Source organism: Lepisosteus oculatus, chromosome 4 (assembly GCF_040954835.1).
Source record: "Lepisosteus oculatus isolate fLepOcu1 chromosome 4, fLepOcu1.hap2, whole genome shotgun sequence".
In the NCBI taxonomy this organism is placed as follows: domain Eukaryota; kingdom Metazoa; phylum Chordata; class Actinopteri; order Semionotiformes; family Lepisosteidae; genus Lepisosteus; species Lepisosteus oculatus.
Genome location: NC_090699.1, coordinates 31,225,678 through 31,251,813, shown reverse-complemented (window position 1 = coordinate 31,251,813; position 26,136 = coordinate 31,225,678). Strand labels below are relative to the sequence as shown.

General features: G+C 37.7%; 1 protein-coding gene across 1 annotated transcript; it reads right to left on the bottom strand.

Moving 5' to 3' along the window:
• On the bottom strand, window positions 1-25,844 carry alox5a (arachidonate 5-lipoxygenase a). The gene is made up of 14 exons (XM_006630446.3): window positions 25,561-25,844; window positions 22,416-22,614; window positions 21,561-21,642; window positions 17,915-18,037; window positions 16,023-16,129; window positions 14,671-14,843; window positions 13,814-13,960; window positions 10,824-11,027; window positions 10,483-10,569; window positions 7,305-7,483; window positions 6,739-6,860; window positions 4,923-5,023; window positions 1,856-2,026; window positions 1-1,252 (listed from the first exon to the last, which is right to left on the bottom strand). The coding sequence occupies exons 1-14, from the start codon at window positions 25,708-25,710 to the stop codon at window positions 1,073-1,075; spliced, it is 2,025 nt and encodes a 674-aa protein (XP_006630509.1). The 5' UTR covers window positions 25,711-25,844; the 3' UTR covers window positions 1-1,072.
• Window positions 25,845-26,136: the final 292 nt, after the last annotated feature.

The following is a 26,136-nucleotide window of genomic DNA, read 5'->3' as shown; positions in this document are numbered from 1 at the left end:
TACATTTCAACAATTGTTTTATGTTAATACATTGGTTTGTAGGAACAAGACACTGCAAAGCATACAAATCACTGATCACTGCACCAATAATCAAATAAAATTCTTCACTTGTAAACATATCTGAGTGAGACTAAATGGCTATGCATGCAGGGTTAAGTTTTTATTAATTTATACATGTATTTTGTTAACCTGTGGTGTTTGCCAAAACATTTCTCCACAACTGACTAATGCCTTTCAAGGGGTTAATAGCATTTTAAATGTGTCTCATAGACAATCGCATACAATTCCATTCGCTTTCAAAGCCATGTAAAAAACAGATATAGTGCCAAATGCGCATCACACTTGCAGTACCAATGAATCTCAGACTTAAGATTATATTGAATTGCTATCACTAATCCTTCTTTCTAGCAAATTGTACATGAGCATTACTTTGAAAGAATTAAAAAAAAAAGATCTTGGGAACAGACCACCTGAGTTCTATGCTGATGGTATTCTGTTCCAATTTCTCAAGACAGTGTTATAAACAAACTGTTCAAACCTAACTCTAAGCCAAACAGTTCAATGAAAGCAGGACTGCTGTAGGACACCAGAAAACAGCTCAGTTCATCCCCGCACCCACAAAAACTGGATTGTTTAGAAAGAGAAATGTGAGAGAATCTTGTACTTTTGGTTTCCCTCAGGATATAAAGCAAGCTTTATGTACAGTATGTGAAGTGGAGGAATATCTCCATTTTGGTCCTTAGTATATCGCAGTTCTAAACATTTTCCCCTTGAGAACTTGTGCCCAGTGGGGTAAATTTTAGTCCCCGTTCCATAGTAAAATTTAATTTATGCATAGATCTTTTTTTAAAGCCAGTAGGAAGCTATAAACTTTCCAATGAAAAAATCCCACTCTTCATCATTAAAGATCAATAAAGAATAAATTACAAGAGTCTCCTGATTACCTTTTAAAATATATACGACGAAAACAATCCATTGAAAAAGCAAGACAAGGATTTCGTTTTTTTCCAAACATAATATTAAGCTCTTTTACTCAACTGGAATAGCCAAGCCCTGGGTTCTCTTCGACAAGTTAAACCGCAACACTGTTTGGGACCCTGTCAGGTGAAAAGTAATAGTAGGGCAGTTTCTTGTTTTTGTTTCTTTCCTTGATGATGCTGGCAACCTCGTCCAAGTTCTTCCGGAATCTCGCCATGGCCTGCTTCACCGGTTTCTCGATAAAGTGTTCATCTGGGTACATGCCTAAAAATAACTGACAATAGGACTGAAGGTAATTTCAGGAAAAAGGACTAGAAACCCTTAACTTCAGGGTTGATAGTCAAAGCTCACAGCTTCCCTTTTTTTTCATGGCTGTTAAATAGAAATTCAGTCCTGATATGAGCAAAGGAGATTTCTGATCTTAAGCCACAGATGAACAGTTCCAGAGTTATAATTCAATTGTATTTAAATAAGGAGACAGATTGCTTGTTTTTTTTTCTTAGTTAGTTGGGAATTGACAAATAACTGTAAAACCTGCGGGAGTCCCTTTCTTAGGTACTAGACTTGGCCATCTATACCTATATATACTGTTTAAGTCTGAAAACCGTACCACTTTCCTATCCAGCAAAATAAGTCATGTTTAAAATCCTGTGCTGGAGTTTTTAAGGAGCAGGTAGAGCCTTCCATGCCTCTGAACTTTGCATTGAAAGCAGTGAATGAGATTTAAACCAGGAATGATGGTCCTCTGCAGGAGATCTTTGGAATGTGACGCATCTGCTAGTACTTCGGGTTTCCGAGTCTCATTAATGATATGCCACACGGCCTGTAGAAAACAAATGTATGTACTGTACGTGGAGGCACTCGCAGTCCTACTTACTTCATTTTCCTGAAACTGGCTGAGGGCCCAGACAGCCCCTAGGTGCCAGCAGGATCGGCCACGGTCAGGAAGAGACTCGATGATAAACTCAATCGTCGTGACGCCCTTCTCGGTGGGTGGTGGGCGGCGCATGGTAGGGGGGGAATTCGGAATCCAGGAGCACCAGTCGTACTGTAAAAGTGCGTGGGAGTTGCAATCAAGATGGAGAGCAGGAGGTGCTTCATATCATAAAGAGCTGTGGTAGCTAGAGCTACCCACCCAGCCACTATTCAAGATGATGCCCTTCAACAAACAGCTGCAAGAGATTTACAGGCAACCCAACCTCCTTGAAGGGTTTAATAGCCTCCCTTAGGTTGTATGCTCACTTATGTTCTATAACGTTCACAGAAGTAGATCATTCTACATCTCGGAGCCCAGAACATGCAGTCTCCATTGCACTCAAGATCTTTATAACTCCTAACCCAGCCCCCACCATCTCTTACATTAGAAAGAAACCTTCGTGTGTGGAATTCAAGGAGGCAAATTCAACATTCACAGGAGTTAAGGCATGACTAGTGGCATGATTTACTGTAGATCAGGAATGACCATTTGAAGCCTTTGGGACACCGCAGAAACACTGTAAGCATTGGTAAAATTAGATTGTGGAAGGAATGTTAAAATAAATGTTTCCATTATTATTTTTTGCTGTTCTCCGTATTAATGATGCAACAGTTATTATAATTATATAATGAGTATTATGAACAATTCATTGTTATGCAAATCGTGCCATGATATAGTAGATTAAATAGGTCCCAAGGTTGGGCTTGGCTGATAAAATTCTTAGCCAGATTGAAGGTAGAATAATATTGCCTCAATCTGTTGTTTTTTCAGATAAGGAGTGCTTAGGACTGATCACTGTATTGTGTGTTAAGCACACCAAGACAATTTGATTTGATTAAATTGGGGTCCTTTAAATGTACAGCTGGCTTTTGCAGATCTGCAGTTAAAATATGAAACTTTCTTTCCTTATTGTGTTTCACTGCAAAGCTTTGCCAAAAGTGAATGAGGGGGGAAAATAACTTTTCAGGAACACCTTTCTCCTGCTGTAAGACCAAACTCCAGGTATGTACAGTAACAGTGGTGCATCTCTACCTATTTCTAACTCTGGGGCTCCAGCCTTCCATGCTAGTGTTCACTATGAAGCAGGTGGAGCCTATCATCATCCACTGAAGATCTTGCAAACAAAACGTATTTCATGTGTTACATCAATACAATGGATAGACAAAAAGCCAGTAAGTGTAAAGTTGGATTTAAGCTGACCTAGTTTTCGGCATTTAACCTGGAACAATGGCAAATTTTGAATTAGAATACACTGGTTCTTTCATGCTACTGACATTGCAACTATAAAAACACGAAATGGAGACATTATCTAATACATTTATACCATCACAACTGCAAAGAGTATTGGGTTCATGCCATTGGGCCTGCAAGATACATTCTTATTTACTATATCAGTGTATTATATCATAACGCATATTAAAAAGAAAATTGTTAATCATGGTATCCTTGTATGTCTTAACATGCTACATGATTTTATTGAGAGAGAGAATTTCTGAAGTAAAATCTTTAACATTTCCTCTCTAATACTACATATTCTGAAGTGCCATGTTGCTTTTGATCAAGTGAACTTTGTGTGGACACGGTGCTTGCTGTGGCCTGCACTCTATCTGAAAGCACACACTCCAAGGGGCAGCAGTGGCGGGTTATATTTTCTTCCTGTGTACGCCTCTGCCCTCAGCAGCCTCTGTCATACTGAGGATGTCGATTGTGTCACATGGTTGTCATGGTTTGATGAAAGCCATACAGCACATTTCTAATTTGCAAGAGAGAAAGCTCTTTATAGTTTATTAGGAGAAAATACTATGAAACAACAATCACCAGCACAAAGATCCCTTCATTAAATGAAGATATACAGTAGAAGGTGATTATTTAGTACAAGTGAAACAAGCACTCACATGCTTCCTTATCTGCATGTAGTAGATATATTCCTATTGGTTTAGAATTGCAAGATTAGGAATTATTGTTTTGAAAAGAGCAATAATTATGAAATAGTGGTGTCTACTAAAATTTACAATTCAGCATATATATTAATAAGGAACAAGTAAAGGTTTATTCCATGCTGAAAAGAGGAGAAGAGAGACACATTGTTTCAGCTGTGGAGCCTTCCTCGGGTGTGGGTTTATAGTGTTAACCCAATACTCACACCCAAAGAAGGATCCACAGCTGAAACATGTTTCTTTTCTTCTCTTTTCAGCATGGAATTAACCTTTACTTGTTCCTTTGCAGCCTAGGCATGCTGACGCCGATACCTACTTGAACTACTTCGTATATATTGCTTTATTAGCAACTTTAGAATATTAAAGGAAACTGCACTAGATGGAAACATGCCTCATTCTGTCATACTGTATGTTCACACCCATTCTATCTATGATTTCTGATACTGTAAGTAAAGGAATGTTTTTACACTTGGTGATCTCATTGGCAGTTTTGCATTTATGCTACTTAATAAAACTGTACACTGTACATAGTAAACTGTACATTTTGTTATACTGTAGAAAGTTATTTTACATTTTTGCGATTTACAATAACATAGCTGTAAACCTATTGGGGAATTTAAAATAGGATTACACAGGATGGGTATAAGATCATCACTGAAAGCTTGCTGAGTTAGCTATGACTGAATATAATGAATGAATATAAGAAATAAGAGGTTTCAAACAATAGGAAACTATCTGGCCCATCTAGTTTTTTGGTATGTATTTCCCAGGAACTCATCCAGCTGTTTTTTTTTAAAGCAGCAAGCCTGGTAGCTTGTTCCATGCTCCCATAACCTGTAGCATAAGGAAATATTTCCCAAAACCTATTGTGTTAAAATGAATTAAATTAGATTTGTTTCTGGTAAGGTTGGACCATTAAACATTAAGACTTGCTAAAGCAATGAAGATTAGAATGTGGCTGTCCTTCATGCTTAGTTTTTAACAGTTTGTGTGTCCTTATTGGATTTCCCTGAAATAGTTGCTTACAGTACCTGCCCAAAATTGACAGCAGCATGCTGTGCTGAGGCGGTGAAGATCACAACGGTCAAATACTCAATCAGTTTCTCCAGTGTCTTAATGGTCTTCGGGAACCCTGAGAGGAACGGATCACATTATCACCCAAAAATACTGCAGATCATCTTTTTACATTTCTCACTAGTTTTATATCCACCGCTTTGTACTCTGTGATTCCTTTCTCCTTGGTACTGACAAACTACGACTTATGAGATTTAATGATTTTCATGTTCAGTTTAATTAAGACCTCTGGCTGAATGAATGTGAATGTTCTGTGGCAAACCAAGTCTTGGAGTTGATATTACTGGTTCTGAACTTCCATCTTCAAAGAAATATTTTGGCATAAGCAACTCTTAAAAGACTTTAATTACCCAGGGGTATGTGCTGAGAAAAGCCATGGGGAACTGAATGAGTCCCCATGAGTAAACATTGTACTCACAGCCATATACAGTACAACAACTGGTGCCCAGTGGTTCTGCAGAAAAGGCATATTTTAAAAGCTTCACTTGATTGATTGACAGAGTTAAATTACTCTTACTATGGTTAAAGGTTAAATCCTTTCCTATGGTCTTCATCTCTAAGTGGTTTGTACAAGAAAATCTGACCAGTTGCAATAATTCTGGGTCAGGACTGTGTAACAGTTGTTTATGTAGAAACAATGAAGGCAGTTTTGTAGCTAAGCTTTAAATAATAAAATAAATAATTGCACAAACAGTATTTGCTGTCAGCTGGCATCTCTTTTATACTGTTTTACAGTGAATTTGTTATTTCATCACTATCTACTCTGCATCCCCTGGCAGACTGTAGCCTTTCTTTAACTCTCACTACCCCCACCCTGGCTTCGAGGAAGTCTACTTCCTGTCAGGAAAAAGAGGAAGTTTCTATTTTGGAAACAAAACAGCTGGCACTGGATTTAGTTTTAGCTTCTACTGTAGCTAGTTTATTCTTCAGAGCCTGAACTTACAAAATGTTATTACATTTGTTCTCAAAACATTGGCGTTCTTTTTTCACTAGACTATTACAAACAATAACTGCAATGGACAGAAACTGTTATGTAATTTGCTATGAGGTTGGTTACATTGCATGTACATGGCAAGGTTTTGCTTGCAGGCTGAGATTTAGACAAGCAGATATTTTAGTTAGTTCAGAATGCCGATTTAAGGGATATTTCCTAACAATCTCGTAATTATACTTTGTTACACTGCTGTCAGCATTTTGAAGAGTGGGGACAGTGCTGTGTTTAAGTCTGCGTGTGCTATACAGTATGTATGTTGGCAGAAAATTAATTATCAGTTGCATATATTTAATGTGCATGTTCTCTACTGAAACACCTTACTAAAAAACGTTTTTATTCAGGGGCTAGCATTGTATACACAGCAAGATATTTATGTGTGACGGATTATACAGTATTGCTTTACAGTTATTTTCATATCCTCTTTTTTTTCAGGCTATGCATTACACATACAGCAATAAACGCATGGTCTTCATGTACTGTATCACTGATTCAGTATATACATGAAGCAAGATATCCAACACTCGCATTTGTGTGAGTGGTTATATTGTCTTACAAATGTTATTTTCATCTCCTTTCTATTTTTTTCCATGGACTTTTTATTGAACAGACCATGATAAATTTATTAACATTAATACTAGAAATATACAATATATGTATCTTACTCTGTTAAATCCAGTTTTGTTTAGGAAATTTTTGCTTTCGCGCCTTCCTGAAAATGTTCACAAAATAACAAATGCTAAATTTTGATTTTTTTAACAGAAACTGCACTAAACACTAACCTGAATTTTCGGTGTCCTGCATCCCAAAGACGCTTACATCCTTCACAAAGGCTTGTATCTCCTCATCATTCTGAACTGACTCATCGCTGTCATAGTAGATGTTCACAACATCCGTCACAAACCTGTTCAGAGCACAGGATACGTGTTGCTCAGACATATTATGTGACTTAAAACAAAAGTGCTTTTGATGCATCATTTCATACAATGACAAGACTAGAGAGCTTGTAATGATTTGAGACGGTAATTTATCTAGTAATGGCTTTTGTATTTATCTCTAGAATCTTTTAACATTACAGTTCACTGCTCTTTTGAAAGTGTCTCAATCCATCGGCGAATGTCTTGTGTCAAGTTGCTCCTAAACAAATTGGATCATTTATTATGTATTCATGGGGGAGGGAGCTCATTCCTCAGATAAGTTTCTATCTTTAGGAAATCAATAATCTTGATTTTGTCATTCAACTACGTTGAGCTTAATAACATAATTTCACAAAAAGGATATTATTCGTTGATAAAGTTGCACAGGTACTGAAATATTTGCCCGCTTAAGAAATGCATCATCACTGTACCTCTTGACTACTTCCCAGACTCTCATCCCATCGTCTCGGTAAAAGAAATAGGGGAGCTCTTCCTGACTTTCCATTTCTCTGAGTTTTATGGCTTCAGGGAAGATCATGGATTGATACGTGAAATCCTTCATGGCCCTCTGCACCAGCTGAACATGGCCCCCTCCACCTGTAGCATTGGCCTACAGAGTAAGTAAATGTGTATAGTAAACAATATAATAATCACATTTTCAACTGATGGAAGAAACAAAAACGTTTCTTTACCAAAAGTCTCTAAACATTTGTACTGGATAAATGACTAGTCCTGGACGTAAATCAGAATAGAGTTTTCACTATCGGTAACTGAGATCTGCACGGGAAATTGAACTCATCTAAAACTCAATATAGTGACGGGGACATCCTTCGGATGAGACGTAAAACTGAGGTCCTGACTCTCTGTGGTCATTAAAAATCCCAGAGCGTTTCTCGAAAAGAGTAAGGGTGTAACCCCAGTGTCCTGGCCAAATTTCCCATTGGCCCTTACCAATCATGGCCTCCTAATAATCCCCCTCTATGAATTGGGTACATTACTCTGCTCTCCTCCCCAGTGATATCTGATGTGTGGTGAGCGTTCTGGCGCACTATGGCTGCCGTCGCATCATCCAGGTGGATGCTGCACATTGGTGATGGTGGAGGGGAGTCCACTCACGCTTTGAGTGGAGTGTCCAGAAAAGCACTATATAAGTGTAAGCAATTATTATTATTTACTGGAAATTTCCTGGTTAGATGTCCCACAAGATTACACGGAACTAACACACTTTTTAGTGTATGTGTTTCTCTGCTTGGGGAACGTTGTCCCCAAGTTGTCCACACATATGCTAAAAGCTTGAGAAAGCATAGGTGAGTTGTGAGGCTTCGCAGCATTTTCATAACTTGCAGCTAAGTTCCTTAATACTGTCTCTCAGAATCCTGAAAGTGCTCCGCCGTGGAAGACTTATAAACACAAGACGGTGTAAATGAGAGGAGGCCATTCAACCCACCTAGCCTGTTGGGTAGTTAGTAATTTCCAGAGTCGCACAACCCTGTGGGTAAAAAAGCACTGCGTGTTCTCAGTGCTTAATGCAGGTCTAAGTAGTTTCCATTTCTGCCTTCTGGTTCATGTATCACTTGTTGATTCCCATTGTGTCAACAATTTGTCCCAAATTGCAGTATTTTATGTTGGACTTATTAGATGTTTTAAAATACAGTCTCCTTAAATAACACTTTATATTGAGGTGTTGCTTTTAATGTGTATACCTGTAGGATGATTGCTAGAGAATTTATGAAGTAATAAAACTCTAATGACAGCCTTTGAAAGATACAAGAATGCGTGCTGCAATCCATCTCAAAGTGAGACAAGTGCTGGCAGTTAGCATCGGAAAGGGAAACTTTGTGTTCAGAACTCTTGACCTATTTAGAGAAATCGTGAGAACAACTTCAGCACCAATTATTTGAAGGAACTCTTTTGGTGCTATAGAAGCGTTAAAGTTGTTAATAGAATCATAAAATTTGTGTTGTGGAAAAAAATAAAAATTAATTAATTAAGGTTAGGTGAACCAAGCAATTCTTACATCTGCAGCTGTCCTTACAAATATGATAATCTGTAGTTACTGTAAAAATGTTACTTAATTATCTTATACTGCTATTTTCTATAATAAATATGCAAATGGAAATTATATGTCCAATATTTAGTAAAATGGTTAGGAATAAGGGAGTATTACGATTGTCTGAATTACCGCAAAAAAGTATTTGTGTTTTGTGGTTATTGTGGTAAAAATATTAAACCTATACACTGCAGTTGGAACTTAATGGTTCTCATTTAAAACTAGTTGTGGAGTTAACACACGTACAAAAGCTTAAATTAGTGATCAAACTGTCAAATACGGCATTTTTGCTGACCTGGGATATAGAGTGCAAAAGTGTTGAAGGTGTGAACAGAAAATGTAAAAATAAGACCTTGTGGCATTCTGCTCATAAGTGGAAGAACCTTTTGTAAAGAAAACAGGAAACGGGGTAGCATTCTTGTTCGATACTGATGACCTGCATATTCTTGTTGGCAGCCAACAGCAATATCAAAAGACTCTAAATCTTATCTAAAAGAGTCCTCTCAGTTTTACTGTTAATGAAAAATATATGTAACACTGAAAGATGTTTCTTTTTCATCTCCTACTTTATAATTTTACAGTCAAGCTTGTAAAAGTTCACAGAAACCATTTCTCAGCAACCATGTGAATATGATGAGGCTTGAGCTTCATTATAGTGCTTGATGTTTATTGAATGTGAGCTGAACATTTATTTGTAGTTTGCATGCTACAGTGTCCATGCAAAACTAGTGAGAGGGCTTAGCAACAATCTATGCAATCAAAAGTCTCTGCCATTGGCACAAGAGTACCCTTCCACTTTGGATAAAAGCGTCAGCAAAATAATTAATAGTAAAACCGCCTCAAGGTCACAGATCCGGGTTCAGGATGCTCAGCTGTTATTCGTGGTGGCAACTAAAAATGCAGCACCTGCAACGCCAAGCAGTCCACACTGAATCTACCATGTGGAAGAAGACTGGACATGTTTCCTCTAGACCAGTGTTTCCCAGTCTGGGCACTGGGTTACCCCAGGGTCTTTAGCTCATCACATTCTTAAATGTAACTGTTTGCTGGTATTTATAAACCATTTCAGATGCTGGGATTCAGCTCTCACTTAGGTTTGTTACAGGTCAAGTTCTTGGTTGGATATAACCAATGGGCCCTTGCGGCACTAAGAACACTTCTATCTGGACAACTGAGAAGAAATGAGATAGATAAGACTTTACTGAAATAGGAGCTGTCAATGAAATTGTAGGAGAAAAAAAAAACTTTCAGCTGAAGCAAAGTTCTCCTTCTTATATTTCTTGGAACTGACACAAACAAGGCGTTACTTGAAGCTCTGAGTGCAGAAAACAGTTAAAACTGTTATCAAATATTTGCTCAAAGGTTCAGTACATTTAATTCAGTAAGAATTCAGAATGACATCCTGAAGAGACAGTGGCCCTCCAGGAGTAGGCCTGGGAAACACCTCGCTGGAGCAGGAGAGCAGTGAGGAACTTGGCTAAACAGAAAGTGAAGATCTTACGTTTGACTCCTCGAGGAAAGAAAGTTAAGGCTAGACGTGAGTGTAAAGCAGTCCTTACCTTATCAAAGAGTCCGCACTCGCAGATGAGCTGCTCTCGAGCCTTGGTGTTGATGGCAATGGTGAAGCGCACATGGGGGATGAGAAGCTGTGAAGGCAATCATTTAATAAAATCGCCATTTTAGCATTACAAGCCTGATTGATACGATTTATTTTTCACCGAGAATGAATGCTAGAAAGAATACTAATGCTGTAGCAACATAAACCACCTTGAAGGCCTGGAGCTGTCATAAAATGCAACAGCTGGGTATTTTTGAGCATGCTTCAAGAAAGAAGAGTCAAGAGCAGGAGGGACAGAAGGAACCCATGTTGAGTTTGCTGTGAAAAATTGTAGGCAAGCACCTTGAAGATGGGGTGGACAGCAGGAAGCTGGCGAAACATGGCGATTCCGAAAACTTCTGAAATGAGATGTGTCCGGAGGAGATGTGTGACAGTTTGGTGAATGTGGAAATCAGAAGATCGCACCCAGATCTTTGCCAGAATCCAGTCATATTTAGCATCACTTGGTAGGAAAATTGGATTGTTTTCCCCTGGAATTTGACCCAGCTGTTGAGAAAAGAAAGGTTTAATTATCATTAAAAACTCTTTTTGCAGTTCATTCCACTGATGTGCTTTTTTTGTAGACAGAAGTAATTTTACTGTACGACACACAGATAACTATTTTGAGGGCAGTAATTCAATTTGTACATTATTTTGAATTTTGGTTTGGTTTTGGTTTTAAAAATGTTTCTCTCATAAATAGTTATGTCACATTTTATTAAGATTACTTTGTTAACATAAATGTAGCAGTTTTTAAGTTGTTATTGAATATTGTATTTTAATTCACCATTCACTTCAGACATGGAAGTTTCAGTGAACATCATACTTCACCAGAACACTTTTATCTGCTGGTAATTCTAAATTAGACTGTAAACAAGGAACATCACAGTACGATAATAAAAACAATACATACTTAAACTATTGTACTCTGTAAATTTAATGAATGGAGAAGGGTAAGAGTTAGATTCTGCCATCAGTTTTCATCATTCATGTCCAACTCATATTTGGAAGTGTCATTTTCAGCGTTTTGACATTATTAAATAGCTTTTATATTCCTAACTAAACTCGAGCAGTGTTTTTAGACAAAGTGACAATGTTTAAGTATTACTCCATTATCAATTGAGGATCTTGTATTCGAGACAGTAATGCAAAAAAATACTGTGGATGGAGTGTACTAGATGTTATCATAATTTCTCAGTTTAGAATTGTTTGAAATGTAGATGTTTAACTGACATGCTTACTTATAGTATTTAAATATAAATAGCAAATGGCTCTGTAGGCTTTTGTTAAAACATAATCCTTTGTCAGTGATCTGCTACAGTAGAGGTATTTGGATGCTTTTTAAATAAGTTACTGTATGAATAAATGTTAAATTGAGAACTAGCTGATGGAGTGTGGTTTATTATACTGTAAATACTATTAATCGTCGGCCATAATTTTCTCATACAGACAAACCTGGTCACTGGATCTAGATTTTTTATATATTTGCTTATCCTACTCGGTCTGGGGGACAGAAGGCAGGGAGTCAGAATGCTCTATAATAAAGGGCTGCACTGCCTTGCCCGTGGCAATTGTAACGGTGGTGGGGAGATGACAAAGAAAGAAACGTTTAATTAGCAAATTGGTGCTGGTTACACGTGGCAGGCTGGTTTCCTTTTGTTCAGCAAGTGCCCTTCTCAATGCATCAGGAAAAAAGGTTTGCACGTTCCCTTGAGCCTTCATTATGAATGCCACGTTGCCCCATGTAAAGTCACTAAATATTGTTGCATAAAGTACTCTTCTATGTTTCTGTGCTGAATCTACTGTACATGCACTGAAATTCCATTGTCTGAACCTAATCCATGCTGTCCACTTGAAGGACACATTTTTAATACCACTGATGCTTTAAACTTGTTTCATACTGGACATTTATAAAGTTAAGTAAAAGTATTGAAAATATTCTGACTTCAGCTTCTTTCTTGAACTATCGGTCAAAGAGGATTAACTCCTAACAGATGGCTTTGCATATTAGCAGTGTGTGGGACTTTCTTCGCATTAATAACCACTTATTATTGATATTCCAAGCAAATACTAATTTTATAATATTTTTAATCCCAGAGTGTTTTATATAAAAGAGGGGATCCACCATCCAACACGGTCCCAACCTGTGACCAAGTGGAGACATGAGAAATGACTTCACCTACTGAATCAAGGGGGGACGTTAGATAGGTTAAGCCTAAGGTGCTATTTAGCCAGCACACCAAGTTATTGCCCTTATGCTTATAAATTGTACCATGGGTTCTTATACCAAATAATCAAAGATCACATTTCCACATCTGAAGGACAACACCTCCTGTATCACAGTGTCACAACCACCATTAAACTGGGTTATTATATTGTTCAGAAAGGAAATGCACCACCTATCTCAGTCAACCAGCACCATCCGTAGCCTGGCCTTTCTATCACCATACTAACTAGGTCCAACCTCCGAGTTTAACCTCTGATGTCTTCTGAGATGCTGTTTTTTATCTATCTGTGGTTAATTATATTTTTAAGATTACTGTTACTATGATCAACATGTTAACTTCTTTTAGCTCTTTTTTAATTAACTTACCACAGACTAAAGCATTAAGAAAAATAAGAACAATAATCTCCAACACAGAATTTGGCAGTGCTCAAGAATTTGAACTGGCAGAAGTGTAAGCCCCTTATTACTTACGTGACAGGAAGTTACAAGAATTAACAGTCACTGTGAAGACGTAAGGAATATGCATTGTCAAGATATCTGCTTGTTTTTACACAGTGAAAACATCACATGACTAAAGGATGATAGACATCGCCACAACTCTCAAAGCCATCAGATCATGGGTTAGTGACCACTGATGTGCTGGTGCAAACTCACACTCACGCTGGTGTTAAACCTTTATCTCCAGTCTCTTCCAGCCCTTTGGGAACTGTGTGTGGAACCACCTCAGTGAGTAGAAACTAACCAAATTGAGTGTAAATTTAAATATTTGGTGTACTCTGGTTTAAAGTTAGTGTTGTGGTAGCAGTCTGGAGGAGTCCTTAGGTGTCAAGTCTTGTAACTGGAAGGTTGTGGACATTGTTTTACCTGTGAGAACAAGATATGTCACTCATCTTGTTCTAGTAAAATTCACAAAATAAAATAAATAAATAAAATATGAACAGCTACAGTATAAATGTAAGTCGCTTTGGATAAAAACATCAGCAGGCCTTAAAGAGGAAGGGCAGTGAAAACTTGCAAGGATTCCTATCTTGACGCATGAGATCACAGATCATTTGGATTCACATACCTGAATGGCGATTGGAAGAATTTTGTTCTCAGAATTCTTGTAAAGTAGGCAAATGGGAGCCGCCAAATACTGAATGGTGCAGGGATCTGTAGAGTTCGGTGTTACATCTTCCAGCATTTCATAATCAGCAATGTAAACATTGCCTTCCTGCAAATAAATAATATTTAAATGTGATTTTTAATCCTCTCATTGGAACGCAGAAGTCATTTTCTATACCATTTCAGTTTATCTGAAGAAGTTGTATGGTACATGGGCTTATGCCTCAGTGCACACTGACCTACTGGAATGTTAAATGCTTCTTATGTTTAAAGAGTACAAGGTTTCTATCTACAAAATGCTTTATTGCTTGTTCTGCAAAAATGCATACACTTTTGACCTGTTGAATTTCATAACTGCTTCTTGCGCAAAACCCTTTTGATTAGAGAAGCAAAATAAAAAAGTTAGTCTTTCTAAAGCTAGGTTTAGGGGGCTTAGAGGTGTGCTAGAGACAGAAGTTTTAATCCATTGCCCATTCACAGCGGCACTGCTGGCTCAGCAACTGACAGAAGAGAAGTTGCATTGGTTGCAGCAGAGTTTAGATTTAAAAGAATAATCATGTACAACAAACCAGAAATTAGTAAATATATCCTGTCAATATTAGTTGCCAGCTAGCGATAACGCTTAGACGGATGAACCTGAGATGCTTCAAACTGAGAGTCCTTCTATGTAGGATGCTGTTAAATTGAAAATAAGGCGATGTTGCAATTGCTTGAAAAGAGGGATATTATGCGCTAGACTTCTTAGTGTGGTCTAGTTATATTAATTTTTTCCAATACACATAATTTGTCTCATCATGAATGAGCCAGGGGGAAACTGACCTTTATCTCCTCCTCCAGAGTGAGGTTTCGCTCCAGGCAGAGCTCAACCATTTCATGAGTGACGGGGAACTTTTCTGGCAACGCTGTGCATTTTTTGATGATGACAGGATTGCAGCCATTCAGGAACTGGTATCCAAACATGAAGTCCTCCTGCCAGTGCTGCATGACATACTCTACAAAAGCAAGAAAATATTTTCATGTTCCCCCCTAGTTTTGCATTTTGCCAAAAGGTACAGTAGATGATCAAGACGCTTTCAGCTGGGCCCTTTCAGGACTTATCTTATACCCCAACTACTTCAAGCAACACTGCAAGATACTGTATTTGCAAAAAAAACAGAGGAATAGCCACAAAACAATTAACAGCCGAACTAGAGGACATTTCGTTCTATCTTGTGAACAATTCTATATAGTTGCAGAATTAGTATGCTCTTTTAATTCAAATAATTCTTGACCATGAATCATCCATCCACCCACTTTCTAGCTTCTCATTTTCATCCCATTAAGGGTCATGGGGGAGCTGGTTGCTATTCTGGCAAGCAGAAGCCTCAACGTGGGATACACCCCGGATGTGATGCCAGTCCATCGTAAGGCACACTCAGACACAAACATGCACACACCCACACCAGGGCCAGTTTGCATGGCAGTCAGAGATCTCAATCCCCACTGCCTGATATGTTAAGCACATAACTTGGGTTTGGACCAGCAGGTTCCAGGATGCAATGTTCGTTCTGCACTCTTCACCCAGAGAAACATTTTGATACCCCGTGGTGTTTCAGAGGTTTTCTCAACTGTGATAACTGTATCAGAACAAAGTACATTTCAGATCATGTTTTCTGTGATATGTATAGCATAGTGTTTTTACACATGTGGCAGCTTAGATTTGTTTTCTAGTTAGATCTTCAGTTACAAATACCGCAGTGATTGTACTGTAAGTGTTTTTATTTTGAAAGGGAAGCTATGATAGGACCTCTGCAACACAATGGAAAAGATCTGCCCTGAAACACATTTTGGTAGAAAGGGAGTGGAGGGCATTTTTATGTTATGCCTAAACAACATTTTCAACCAACGGCAAATCTTGTTATAAAGAAAGATATGAGAAAGCCCAGTATCAATTACCGCTATGTGCGCACATTTGCAATGCATATTGTAGATGGATTATTGCATTTCAAGTGCTGACACACAAACACAACTAATATAAATGATTGCATGAGAAAATAAAAGCATTGGAAGATCTTAATTTGGATAAAAAGCATTGTCATTTATTAAGAGTTGCCAGGCTAATTACTACTAAACACAATCATAACCTTGCTAATACTTTTTCCAAGGTATATCACAAGCAAAGTCTTACCAACCTGAGATTGTGTTGCTAATCCTCACAAAGATCCGCTCAAAGTCAGCAAAGTCACTCCAAGAAGACTGGAACATATGCATGAACCGATTGACATAGAGGTTCTCAATCCTGGGGACAGGGATGGAGAAAGGGCTATCAGAGAACCTGGAACTGAAGTCACTACAAGTCACTGTCACTTTAATCTCTTAGTAATTTGATAACACTTTTAACATTTCCCTTCAAAGTTAAAGGGATAATGCTCCTTCCTGATACAAACCTAGTCGTAATGGAGTTTCAGCACTTCTGAAACTACGTGGTGCAGTGAAGTTCTGTATAGGTACTACAGTCATTCTTACTTAATGCATAACTGTTGCATCCTGTTGTAAAAGGTTAAGTTAAATTAATTTGATGTCAGAGTGCAGCCTAGCTGTTAGGGTGTTCACCTCTCTGTTTGATGCCTCAGCAGATTGCATTTGTATAAGGGAGTCACATATCACACTTGCTCTGTGCAGTGGCGGATAGCTGAGCTGATAAGAATGCAGATGAGGGTCTGTACATTTCTAAATAAAAATACGGTCAGAAATAGTTACTTCTTATTTCCAGACATACCACCAGTTCAGTTCCAGTAATAAAACTCCTCCATATCAAACTTAGTGCATCACACAGTTCAGAAATGATCCCACACCTATCATGACTAAAAACAAAATGTAAGCTTCTAAACACACTACATTCTGTACTGATTCATACTTTCAGTTACAACAGTAGACTAGTCATATTGTATGCAACAAATATGTATTAATAGTAGTAGTTCAGGTGGGTAGCTGCGTCAGCATGCGTAGGCTGCAAAGGAACAAGTAATAGGTTTATTCCATGCTGAAAAAAAGAAGAAAGAGAACACAATGTTTCGGCCGTGGAGCCTTCTTCTGGTGTCACCTGAAGAAGGCTCCATGGCTGAAATGTTGTGTTCTCTTTCTTCTTTTTTTCAGCATGGAATAAACCTATTACTTGTTCCAATAAGTATGAATGACCTTTTGCAGCTTTTATATAGTAAGCTCATACATACAGTAATGTTTGAATCAGGGTTGACCAACTGTGGGCTGGGTGAGAGACAATCCTGCAGGCTTCTTGGTTCACTCTCAAATCATATTTTCCTTAACACCTGGAACCATTTTGTTTTGCCCACTTAAATCAATGAATTGTGAAAATTCTAATTTGGAGATTATTAGGAATGAAAATATGAATATTGTGTAACTTTCAGTAACTACAACCAGTCACTCATGATTTAAACAAGTAAAGAAATTAATTCAATTGATTGAAACTCCCATATTGAGTACTTTCAGATAGACCCCACCATAAAAATGTACTACGTAATGGATGAATTTCACAGCACTATTCCTCCTAGAATATATATATATAACACATTTAACAATAATATTAACCATGTTTTATGCTGTAAAAATATACGGAAAGTGCAGATTAGCATTCTGTAGCATCTGTGAAAACCTATGCTCATATAAAAAATATCAAAGCAGATTTTCTAATAGACATGCACATTTCTAAATCATTCAAATAAACCGAAATATCTAAGTCCTCTACATGTACATGTGTACAAAATATGAAAATGAGAAAACAGAAAATATCTTCTTGTTGTTTCAGTTGTCATTTTCACTTTTTAAGGATTTTAAAGGCAGCTCAAATGTTCCTTCTTGCAGTTCAGTTTCTATGTTACATGTATGTGGTTTAAAAATGCTACAAACTTTGATGATAAAAAAAACCTAGAGGCTGTGAAACCAACTTCATTTCAGGGACACACCTAGTCTCCTAATTGATCGGAAAAGACTCGGCCTTAGGTGTAAAAAGAGCTGGAGTCCCTTCATGGATCTGAGCAGATTAAGCTGGTGTGATGATACTTACGCCTTTGTGTAGTTAAGGATGAAGTCTACTCCCTTCTCACTATCAAACTGAATGTCACGAGGAAGCTCTTTATGCGCATTGGCATCTATACTCATAGGGAAACCTGGGTGCCATTCTTTCCACCTTCAAAAGAGAACAGAATCACAGAATGTAGTCATTTAATTAACCAATAGGTCTGAACATGAGGGCATGTTCACTATAAAACCACATCAGAAGCAGAAACTAAAAAGGAAGCACGGACATTTGACTGAGAGAGAGTTTCTCCCTCTCTCAATGAAATGGTGAATCATTCCACAGCTGAGGTTTCCTGTGAGTTTCTTTTTATTTCAGTATTTTGAAAGAATTTGCATAGGCTATTCTTAGCTAACAGTTGAGGTACTTTATTAGATACTTCTAGTCTAGTGTCAGAGAAGAAGTGGGATATCATGATTCCTCTTCCAGACTGTAGTCATTCTCAGCGTGATCTGTAGCTGATGCTGATGCTGATGAACAGTGCAATCTGTCAGTACAATGTTCAAGATGTACTAATGTTTAAGTACCCTGCAAAACCTACAGTAAGTCACAAAGTCTGTCTTTATGGTGTGCCTTATAGTTGTTGCTCATTCTACACCACTAATGCCTCTTTACTTGACTTCTAGGCCACACAACAATATCAGGGATCAGAGGTCTTCATTCCTACTATTTGTCACAATATTCTTGCTCACCTGAAATTGAGGGGGATTGAACACAACAAATGACATTTTACATATATGGTTCATCATGTATACACAAAAATATCCAGAAATAAGTTAACATTCTGAATTTTTATCTCCCTATCTTTGGACCTGAAATACAACTTTTTATTACCATTGGATCTAAATCACTTTGACCCATTTTAGGCTATTATTTGTCAGAAAAGCAACGTCAACAAATGTTTTAACCTAATCACTGAAAAGACAGAGCAAATAAATTTTTCTTTGTGGCTGAACTGGTGAAGCCCTTCAATATTTCTCTGCTGCAAGGGAAATGTTCACCTCCATAAAATAAATATAATAATGAAATTAATAAAATAAAAAAATATGTTTTAGGATTTTACAGGATCCAAAATAGTATAGTATTTAGTACTGACACTGATTATGTATGAGAACGGAGAGCTGTAAAGTGTTACAGAAAGATGAAACCAGTATTCCACACATCTCTATTTAACATTGAGGGATTACATTAAATCCTTGACTTCTTGTTCTTACTGTAACAAAAACTTAAAGGAGATATTAAGAATTTTGCAGTAAATTCCAGTATTGCGTGGCAATTTTGCAAAAATAAGTTTCATCTTTTGAAATGTGAAGTGCTTGGTTTATGGTTAAATGTTCTTCCTGTTAACCTACAAATTCACAATTTACATTCACTCGCATCTTTTATTAATGCACACAAGACATTTGTGGGTTCTGCTTCAATGTTCAATAAGACAAACTCATCAGCACAACAACCCCCAAAGCTTTTAACTAACTTAAAAAGATATTTCTTAGGTTTTGCAAATGGCAATGCAGCAAAATGAGAGGAGGAGCCATTCAGCCCATCTACTGTAGCTCATGTGGTAGTTAGTAGCTCACTGATCCATGGATCTCATCCAGCTGTTTCTTGAAACATAGCTGGATAGCTGGCTCCACACTCCCACAGTCCTTTGGGTTAAGAAGCGCCTCCTGTTCTCAGTTTTAAATGCCCTTCCAGGTCGTGTCCATTTGTGTCCTTTGGTTTGTGTTTCACTGTTAATTTTGAAGGACTGGCTGTCAATGCCCTTGATGATTATGCATGGTTGTATCAAGTCCCCTCAGAGCCTGTGTTTGTCTTAATAGTAATGTGTTAATACCCTAAGCAATTTAATTGCTTCTTGTTCTTTTGCGATGAGTAATCATTTACAAAACACACCCTAACTAAAATTGGAGTTCTTCTTTAGCTTTGCTATGCAAAGTTGCATCATTATCCTATGCAATCTATCCATCTATATTTCACATGAGCATAAAAAGAATTGCTGCTTATTTGGCTATTCATATTGTTTAGAGCGTAACCTCTGTAAAGGACCTTCAATAATCAAAATGGATTTCTATGCAATAAACAACCAATAATTGCTAATAATTATTAAAGGGACTTTGCTGTTGCTTTGCATTGCATTGTCTGATGCATATCTTACATATAATGTGATGCAAGATTGTCTGCATTTTCTTCTTAGATTATTTTTCTGGCAATTTCCTGACTCCGCAGAAATTGCTTCCGAAATGAGCTTCTGGTTGCTTGGATATGCATGAGGGAGGCAAAGTACTCTTGCACAGCTCGTGAAACATCAGGCAGGGACGTCCAAGTCTGTGAGCCTTTATTCCAGCTCAACCCTTGCAACCAGCTGGTTTACTGGATGTACAGGACCGATTTCAAATCAAATCAAAGTGTATTTATCAAATGCACAACAATGCAGCGTGCAGCAGTAGTTGCTGGCAATGAAATGTCTGTAACAGCATTTAACAGCATCTCCCAGCTCTCCCGGTGTTGCTAATTTTAAGAGACCTTGAAAACCAACAGACAGATAGGCTAGCCAGAACTAGGACTGGACACTCCTGGATTAGGCCCTTTCTCTTGGGAAAGGTCTAATCCACTGTGTCATGTAATTTCCTGCCATTCACCTGTGATTGGCCTTTCATAGAATTTATTAAAGCAAATGCAGAGACAACATCAGAGCGTCATGCAAAATATCATGGGAAATACTCATATGGTTTAGGTAATGAAATAATTAAATGTAGATGATTCGAGTTACTGCTTTAATGTTTCTAGTTTTAAATGTTCAGAATTTCAATTATAAAAAAATGACTTATTTCAACAGCGAGACACATGCCAATTAAATGTTTTTAAGCTTGTTAAAAGTGGGTTACCTTCCTGGTATCCTTTAGCAAACATCTTCACCTACATCTAAACAGCTACAATAGTTTGACTGTGATCTGTGGTTTAGAGTTCAATATCTGGAATCACTCATATTTTACGTCGCAGTACGCTTATCTGTCCTCAGATGAAGATTTGAAGTTTCCCTTCAAGGTCATGAGCTGCTAAATAGCAGCTTTCAATGTGAAAGCATAACAAATAATTAACTTTAGATGCACAAAAAGAAGAGCTTGCAGTTAATGCAGTCTTTGCAGATTTGTTCAAATGTTAAGAGTCTATTTACTCTTCCATGCTGGATAATTGGGTATGTCATTTGGTGAGAACGGGTGAAAGAGCCATCGTTGTTTATGTTCAAGTATTTTAAACATCTTCAAATTTTAAATACTGTTTATAGTCAAAACACCATATCAGAACTCTTTAACAAGAAAGAATAACGACTTCAACTAATAATAATCATAATGAGACAAGTAAATGGAACTGTTTAAAGCTACAATTCTATTGCATTGAAAGAATCCAAAAGCTCATTTTTTCTTAGAAAAACACATTGCAGTTTTGGCGGGAGTAAAAGGGGTATTTTGTATAATGGGATGCTTTTCTGGTGTATCTTATTTTTAGTTAACTTAAAGAATATTAGCCTTATGTTGAGCTTGACTGGAGCAGTAAGAACCTTTGATGCTCATCTTCCAGAAACCAACTTTAAGGTCAGTGCTCACTGTGAAAGGAAAAGCTGTTGAAGTCCTACCTGTACAACTTTTGTCTCGTTTCAAGTTCTTTGCGTCTGTGCTGTTTGGCCAGCCTTGTTTTATCGTTCTGGGGTAATCGTGCTGCCAACAGAGAAGAAATAAAATTAAAATGAGCAAAACGTTGGCTTTCCTTTTTACCATTACACAGCTTCAGTGACATAGTGAAAGCACTCGTGTCAAAATGTTAGTTATAAAATTTAAAACTGAAATACAGAAACATTGCACTGCTCTTGCGTATCTGATTTTCTTTACAAGCTATTCTGTAAGACTTTTTTTACTGGTAAAAGTATGCATTTTTCTGGGTCTCCCACTTGGCAGTCAATGGAGTTTAAGTGAAGGCTGCTGGATGTGCTCATGAATCATCAGCTTCTTCGAATCTCAGCAATAGTGCTTGTTATATTAGAATTGTTTTACACTAGTAATACAAATATGTAGCTGTGTCAATATGCGTAGGCTGCAAAGGAACACGTAAAGGTTTATTCCATGCTGAAAAGAGAAGAAAAGAAACACAATGTTTCATCTGTGGAGCCTTCTTCGGGCTATAGTATAGTGTAGTTTTACACGATACACAATTACGTCATATACTGTCTTGTTCCTGCATTTCACGTGATCAACACAAGGCCACAGTTTAAAAAAAAAAAGCTTCTGTCCTAACTTTTAAAGTTGAGCAACAGATAGCTCTATTTATGGTTTGCCCCATTTTAATACCTGCTGTTTCATCTGCCACGAAATCCTGCTTTTTTCTGTTTGCATCTAAAGCCTTCCTGCTTCATTTTACAATCCCTTTCATTGTGCAGGACTGCATTTTTCGATTAATTATGTTTTCCTATTACTATTGGAATGCATGTGCCCACCTTTTCCATCTCTAAGGACGATCTCTTTGTCATCGGTAACCCATCTGTAGCAGGGGAACTCCACGTACTCCCCACCTGGGGTTTTGACAGTGATGTATTTGCAATACCAGTCATCGTGCACCCAGTACTTCCGTTTCTCAATCTTTACCAGCTGAATTTCACCCAGGTCCTCTGTCACATTCACATCGTAGGAATCAACCTGGGAAGCAAGAAAAAAGAACTAAGTTGAGGTCTTGAGTTATATGGAGTTTCATGAGTCCGCCACCGAGACATAACGCGAAATAAACAAATTACCCAGACCTTCTATTGGTTTGGCTTGTGGAATCCATGCTTTTAAGGTAGCAGCTTGTCATGAACAATATGGATAGACAACATGACCTCTTTATGTGTGGCCACTGATACGCTTTTTTTGCGAAATAGAAGATAGTGGCAAAATTACGTTACCAATCACCTTGTCATAAGCACTATTTTATTTTCCCAACTTTCAATCCCCCCCGCCATTAGGATTCAGAGAACAACAATTTGCTGAATCCATAAAATGTCATCACAAATCCAATGCGGCTCCCAAACGATGTGACCAGCAGCTGTAATGTCCCATGGCTAAATCCCCTGGGTTTTCATCTTGTAGTGTGGATTTTATAGGTATCTGTGTTGCATCTTCCTATGATGTTTGACTTTATTGGCCATATTCAATTTTCTTGTATTAGGAATTTTGTCTTTTATCGCATAGCCCAACTTGCTCTCCATGAGACACACAGCCGGGGAGAGAGAAGCTTGGGGTCAGAGCACAGGGTCAGCCATTTATACGGCGCCCCTGGAGCAGTTGGGGTTAAGGGCCTTGCTCAGGGGCCCAACGGAGTAGGATTCCTCTGCCGGCCGCAGGATTTGAACCGGAAACCTTCCAGCCACAGGCGCAGATCCTTAGCCACAGAGACACCGCACCGCCGGGAAGTCAGTTAATAAAGACAATTTATCATTTTTTATACCTTTCATGTTTTGGAATTAACATAATGTTATACAAAACTATAATTGTGCATTCTATAACAATGTATGATATTTCAACAATGTAAAACCAGTTTACAAATATAAAATGCTTCAGAATATGACATGCCAGTACAGCTGTTTTAGAAACAGTCCTCTAGGTTTACTCTCCCTTTGGAAATAGTTCAGGAGTGCCCCCAGGAGAAATCAGTCACACTGCACCAAGAAAGGAGCTATTGCACATTTCAAAATATTTTCTTAGTGAACCCTGCTGAACAGCAATATCTTATGAAATGTAGTGTATATTACTTAACTGCAATAAACCGTGATTGTAATGCATGGTAAAAAGCAATTCTGTTATTCCCTGCTATATACTGTAGTGCATTCTGTTTTATCTGGGTACTGATTTGTAATGCAAACACAGAGGAATTGATCAGCAATGCAAAGATAATACCAGGTTAAGCAAAATACTGTATGATATAAAAAGTTATGATATATGTGTGGATTTGATACTGACTTTTATCTTCAATCTAAGGTATGTATCAGGAAATCAAGATAAAAGGACAGATCTATCACCAAGAGAACAATGCAGTTCATCCTGGAAAAATTATTACATTTTCAGAAAATGTGCTTCGTTATCTCACTGCATTTCCTGGGGGCAAAACTCTTTTAAGAGATGCCAAACTGACCTTCCTTTGACAGACCAGTCACAGTGTAACTATCTCATGCACAATGGTGCCTTAACACCATTATGCTACATTATTAAAATTAGGAAGCAAGGGTATAAATAGCAAGTCATAAGACTAACAGAATTCCTGCCATAGGTAAATGCATTGAATTAGCGATTAGTGTATTTAGAAAAATTTAACAAGGCCATGATGCTTATTCTTTCAGAATGCAGCATTCAAAACTGACAAAAGCAATGAAAGTCTGCAATATCTTTCAGAAATGTGATTCATTCCTCACAATTCTAACAGGTTGGAAAAAGGTTTGCCAAGAAATGTTCAACTTCTGACTTTTTTAGAACCTCGGCATAAATACTGAAAATATCAATGAAATGCATGTCATGAAATGAAGAGTTCTCCATCTATATTTTAACAACTATAATTATCATTTCTGAATATTGTTTTATTAACAATTATCAATTTGGTTGTTTTTATCCTTGACATTTATACTTTTCCATTTTGTGTTTAATGTCTCCCTGAACAATTCTAGAGTGCCAATGTACTTTTTCTTGCAATGCAGTGAAGCCCTAACTTTTTAAAGTCCTAAGAAGTGACAGATAAGAAGTAGCAACACTCACCCCTGTCACTGTCGCTGTGGTTATGAATGGTATCCTCTTTTCAAATTTAAAAATGTTTCATCACCATTCTGTACTTTCGGCAACATCCAATTTTATCCTGCTTGGCTTTGCACATTACTGCTGACAGATTGATTTCCCCTTTTCTCAGTGCACATATCTCTTTTTGGTTTCAAAGGACCCCAGCCAAGGCATGTTTTTGAGTTGCGTTCGTGCTTAGCTAAATTTTCTATCTTAGTAAATGAGCACATTAATCTGTGATAATGTATCAGTCGTATGATATGGCCTGGCATATACACACATATATGAATCATGGTGTTACTCTGCTCACTTAATGGCAACATTTATATTCTGGAGCATGTACAGTATGTGTTTTGTTTACATGTTTGTTCTTAGTTGTTTAACAGTTATCAGTAAATTTAAAAAATGTATGAAGGTCTAGGATTTATTTCCCCGAGCCTTTAGGGAGCGAGCAAGTTCCATACTGTATGTTCTGTGCACTGCAAACAGGTGTCATGTGAAGCTAGGTTTTGTAACTGCGTATACTTTTAACAAAGGGGGAATTCAAGCATTTTAAGCTTTGAAAGAAAATAGTCTCATTTAAAAGCTGATCTAAGAATTTCATTTTTTTTTATAATAAGCAAATAATGTCACATGAAAAACAAGCCTAAATGCACTTTTGCTTTAGCACACAAATAGCCAGTAGCGATTCTAATGCACGATATAAGCCCCAAGTATCTTGGCTTAGTTTACTGTCTTTGAGTTTTAGTAGCTGTCACTTGTTAAACTTTGCTAAAGGTTTGTAATAATATTTTCACTATAAACAGCTAGAAAGAAATGTAAAACTGATAAATGAACACTTACAGCTCCTCTTTCAAAGTCATTATAGAGTGGTTTATCCAGCAAAGTCTTCTCGCTGCATCCTTCAGTTCCCACAAGAGTCAGATAAATATAATCATCTGTACCAGCAAACCACTGGCTACCGGTTGCCACAGTCACAGTGTAGGAAGGCATCACAAAATCGAAATGAAAGTCACTCTCTCAGTGGAGACTATTTCAGACAGACTCAATATTTGGGGTTTTAAACTGACCACCTCTATTCCCCTGAAGCTGTCTAATTGACTGTGCTGTCTAGTACAAATGATTTCCCCTTTTCTTCAGAGAAACTATCTTACTCTCTCCCTCCCTCTCTCTCTTCCTCCCTTCACCACTCTCTCTCCCTCTTTTTTGCATTGAAACCACAGGTCATGCAAATAGATGATGGTCTGATAAAATTGCGCTGTACTCTGATGCATGTATACAGACCTAGAACCCACTGGTGCTAATGCTATTCTTAAAAGCGAATGTCAAATATACAGCTCACCAAGATAGCAGCATCATTGTGATTGCCACGAAACCCAATGTTCAGTCTCACCAACAGCACACAGGATGCAAAAAGTT

What these genes read in the sequence shown, in the direction of transcription:
- alox5a (XM_006630446.3), bottom strand. Translation starts at nt 25,710, where the DNA reads ATGCCTTCCTACACTGTGACTGTGGCAACCGGTAGCCAGTGGTTTGCT. An exon ending in ACGAGACAAAAGTTGTACAG is followed by an intron (nt 18,038 to 21,560) that starts GTAGGACTTCAA and finishes TCTCTTTTGAAG; the next exon opens with GTGGAAAGAATGGCACCCAG. An exon ending in GCAGGACACCGAAAATTCAG is followed by an intron (nt 5,024 to 6,738) that starts GTTAGTGTTTAG and finishes CGTTCCTCTCAG; the next exon opens with GGTTCCCGAAGACCATTAAG.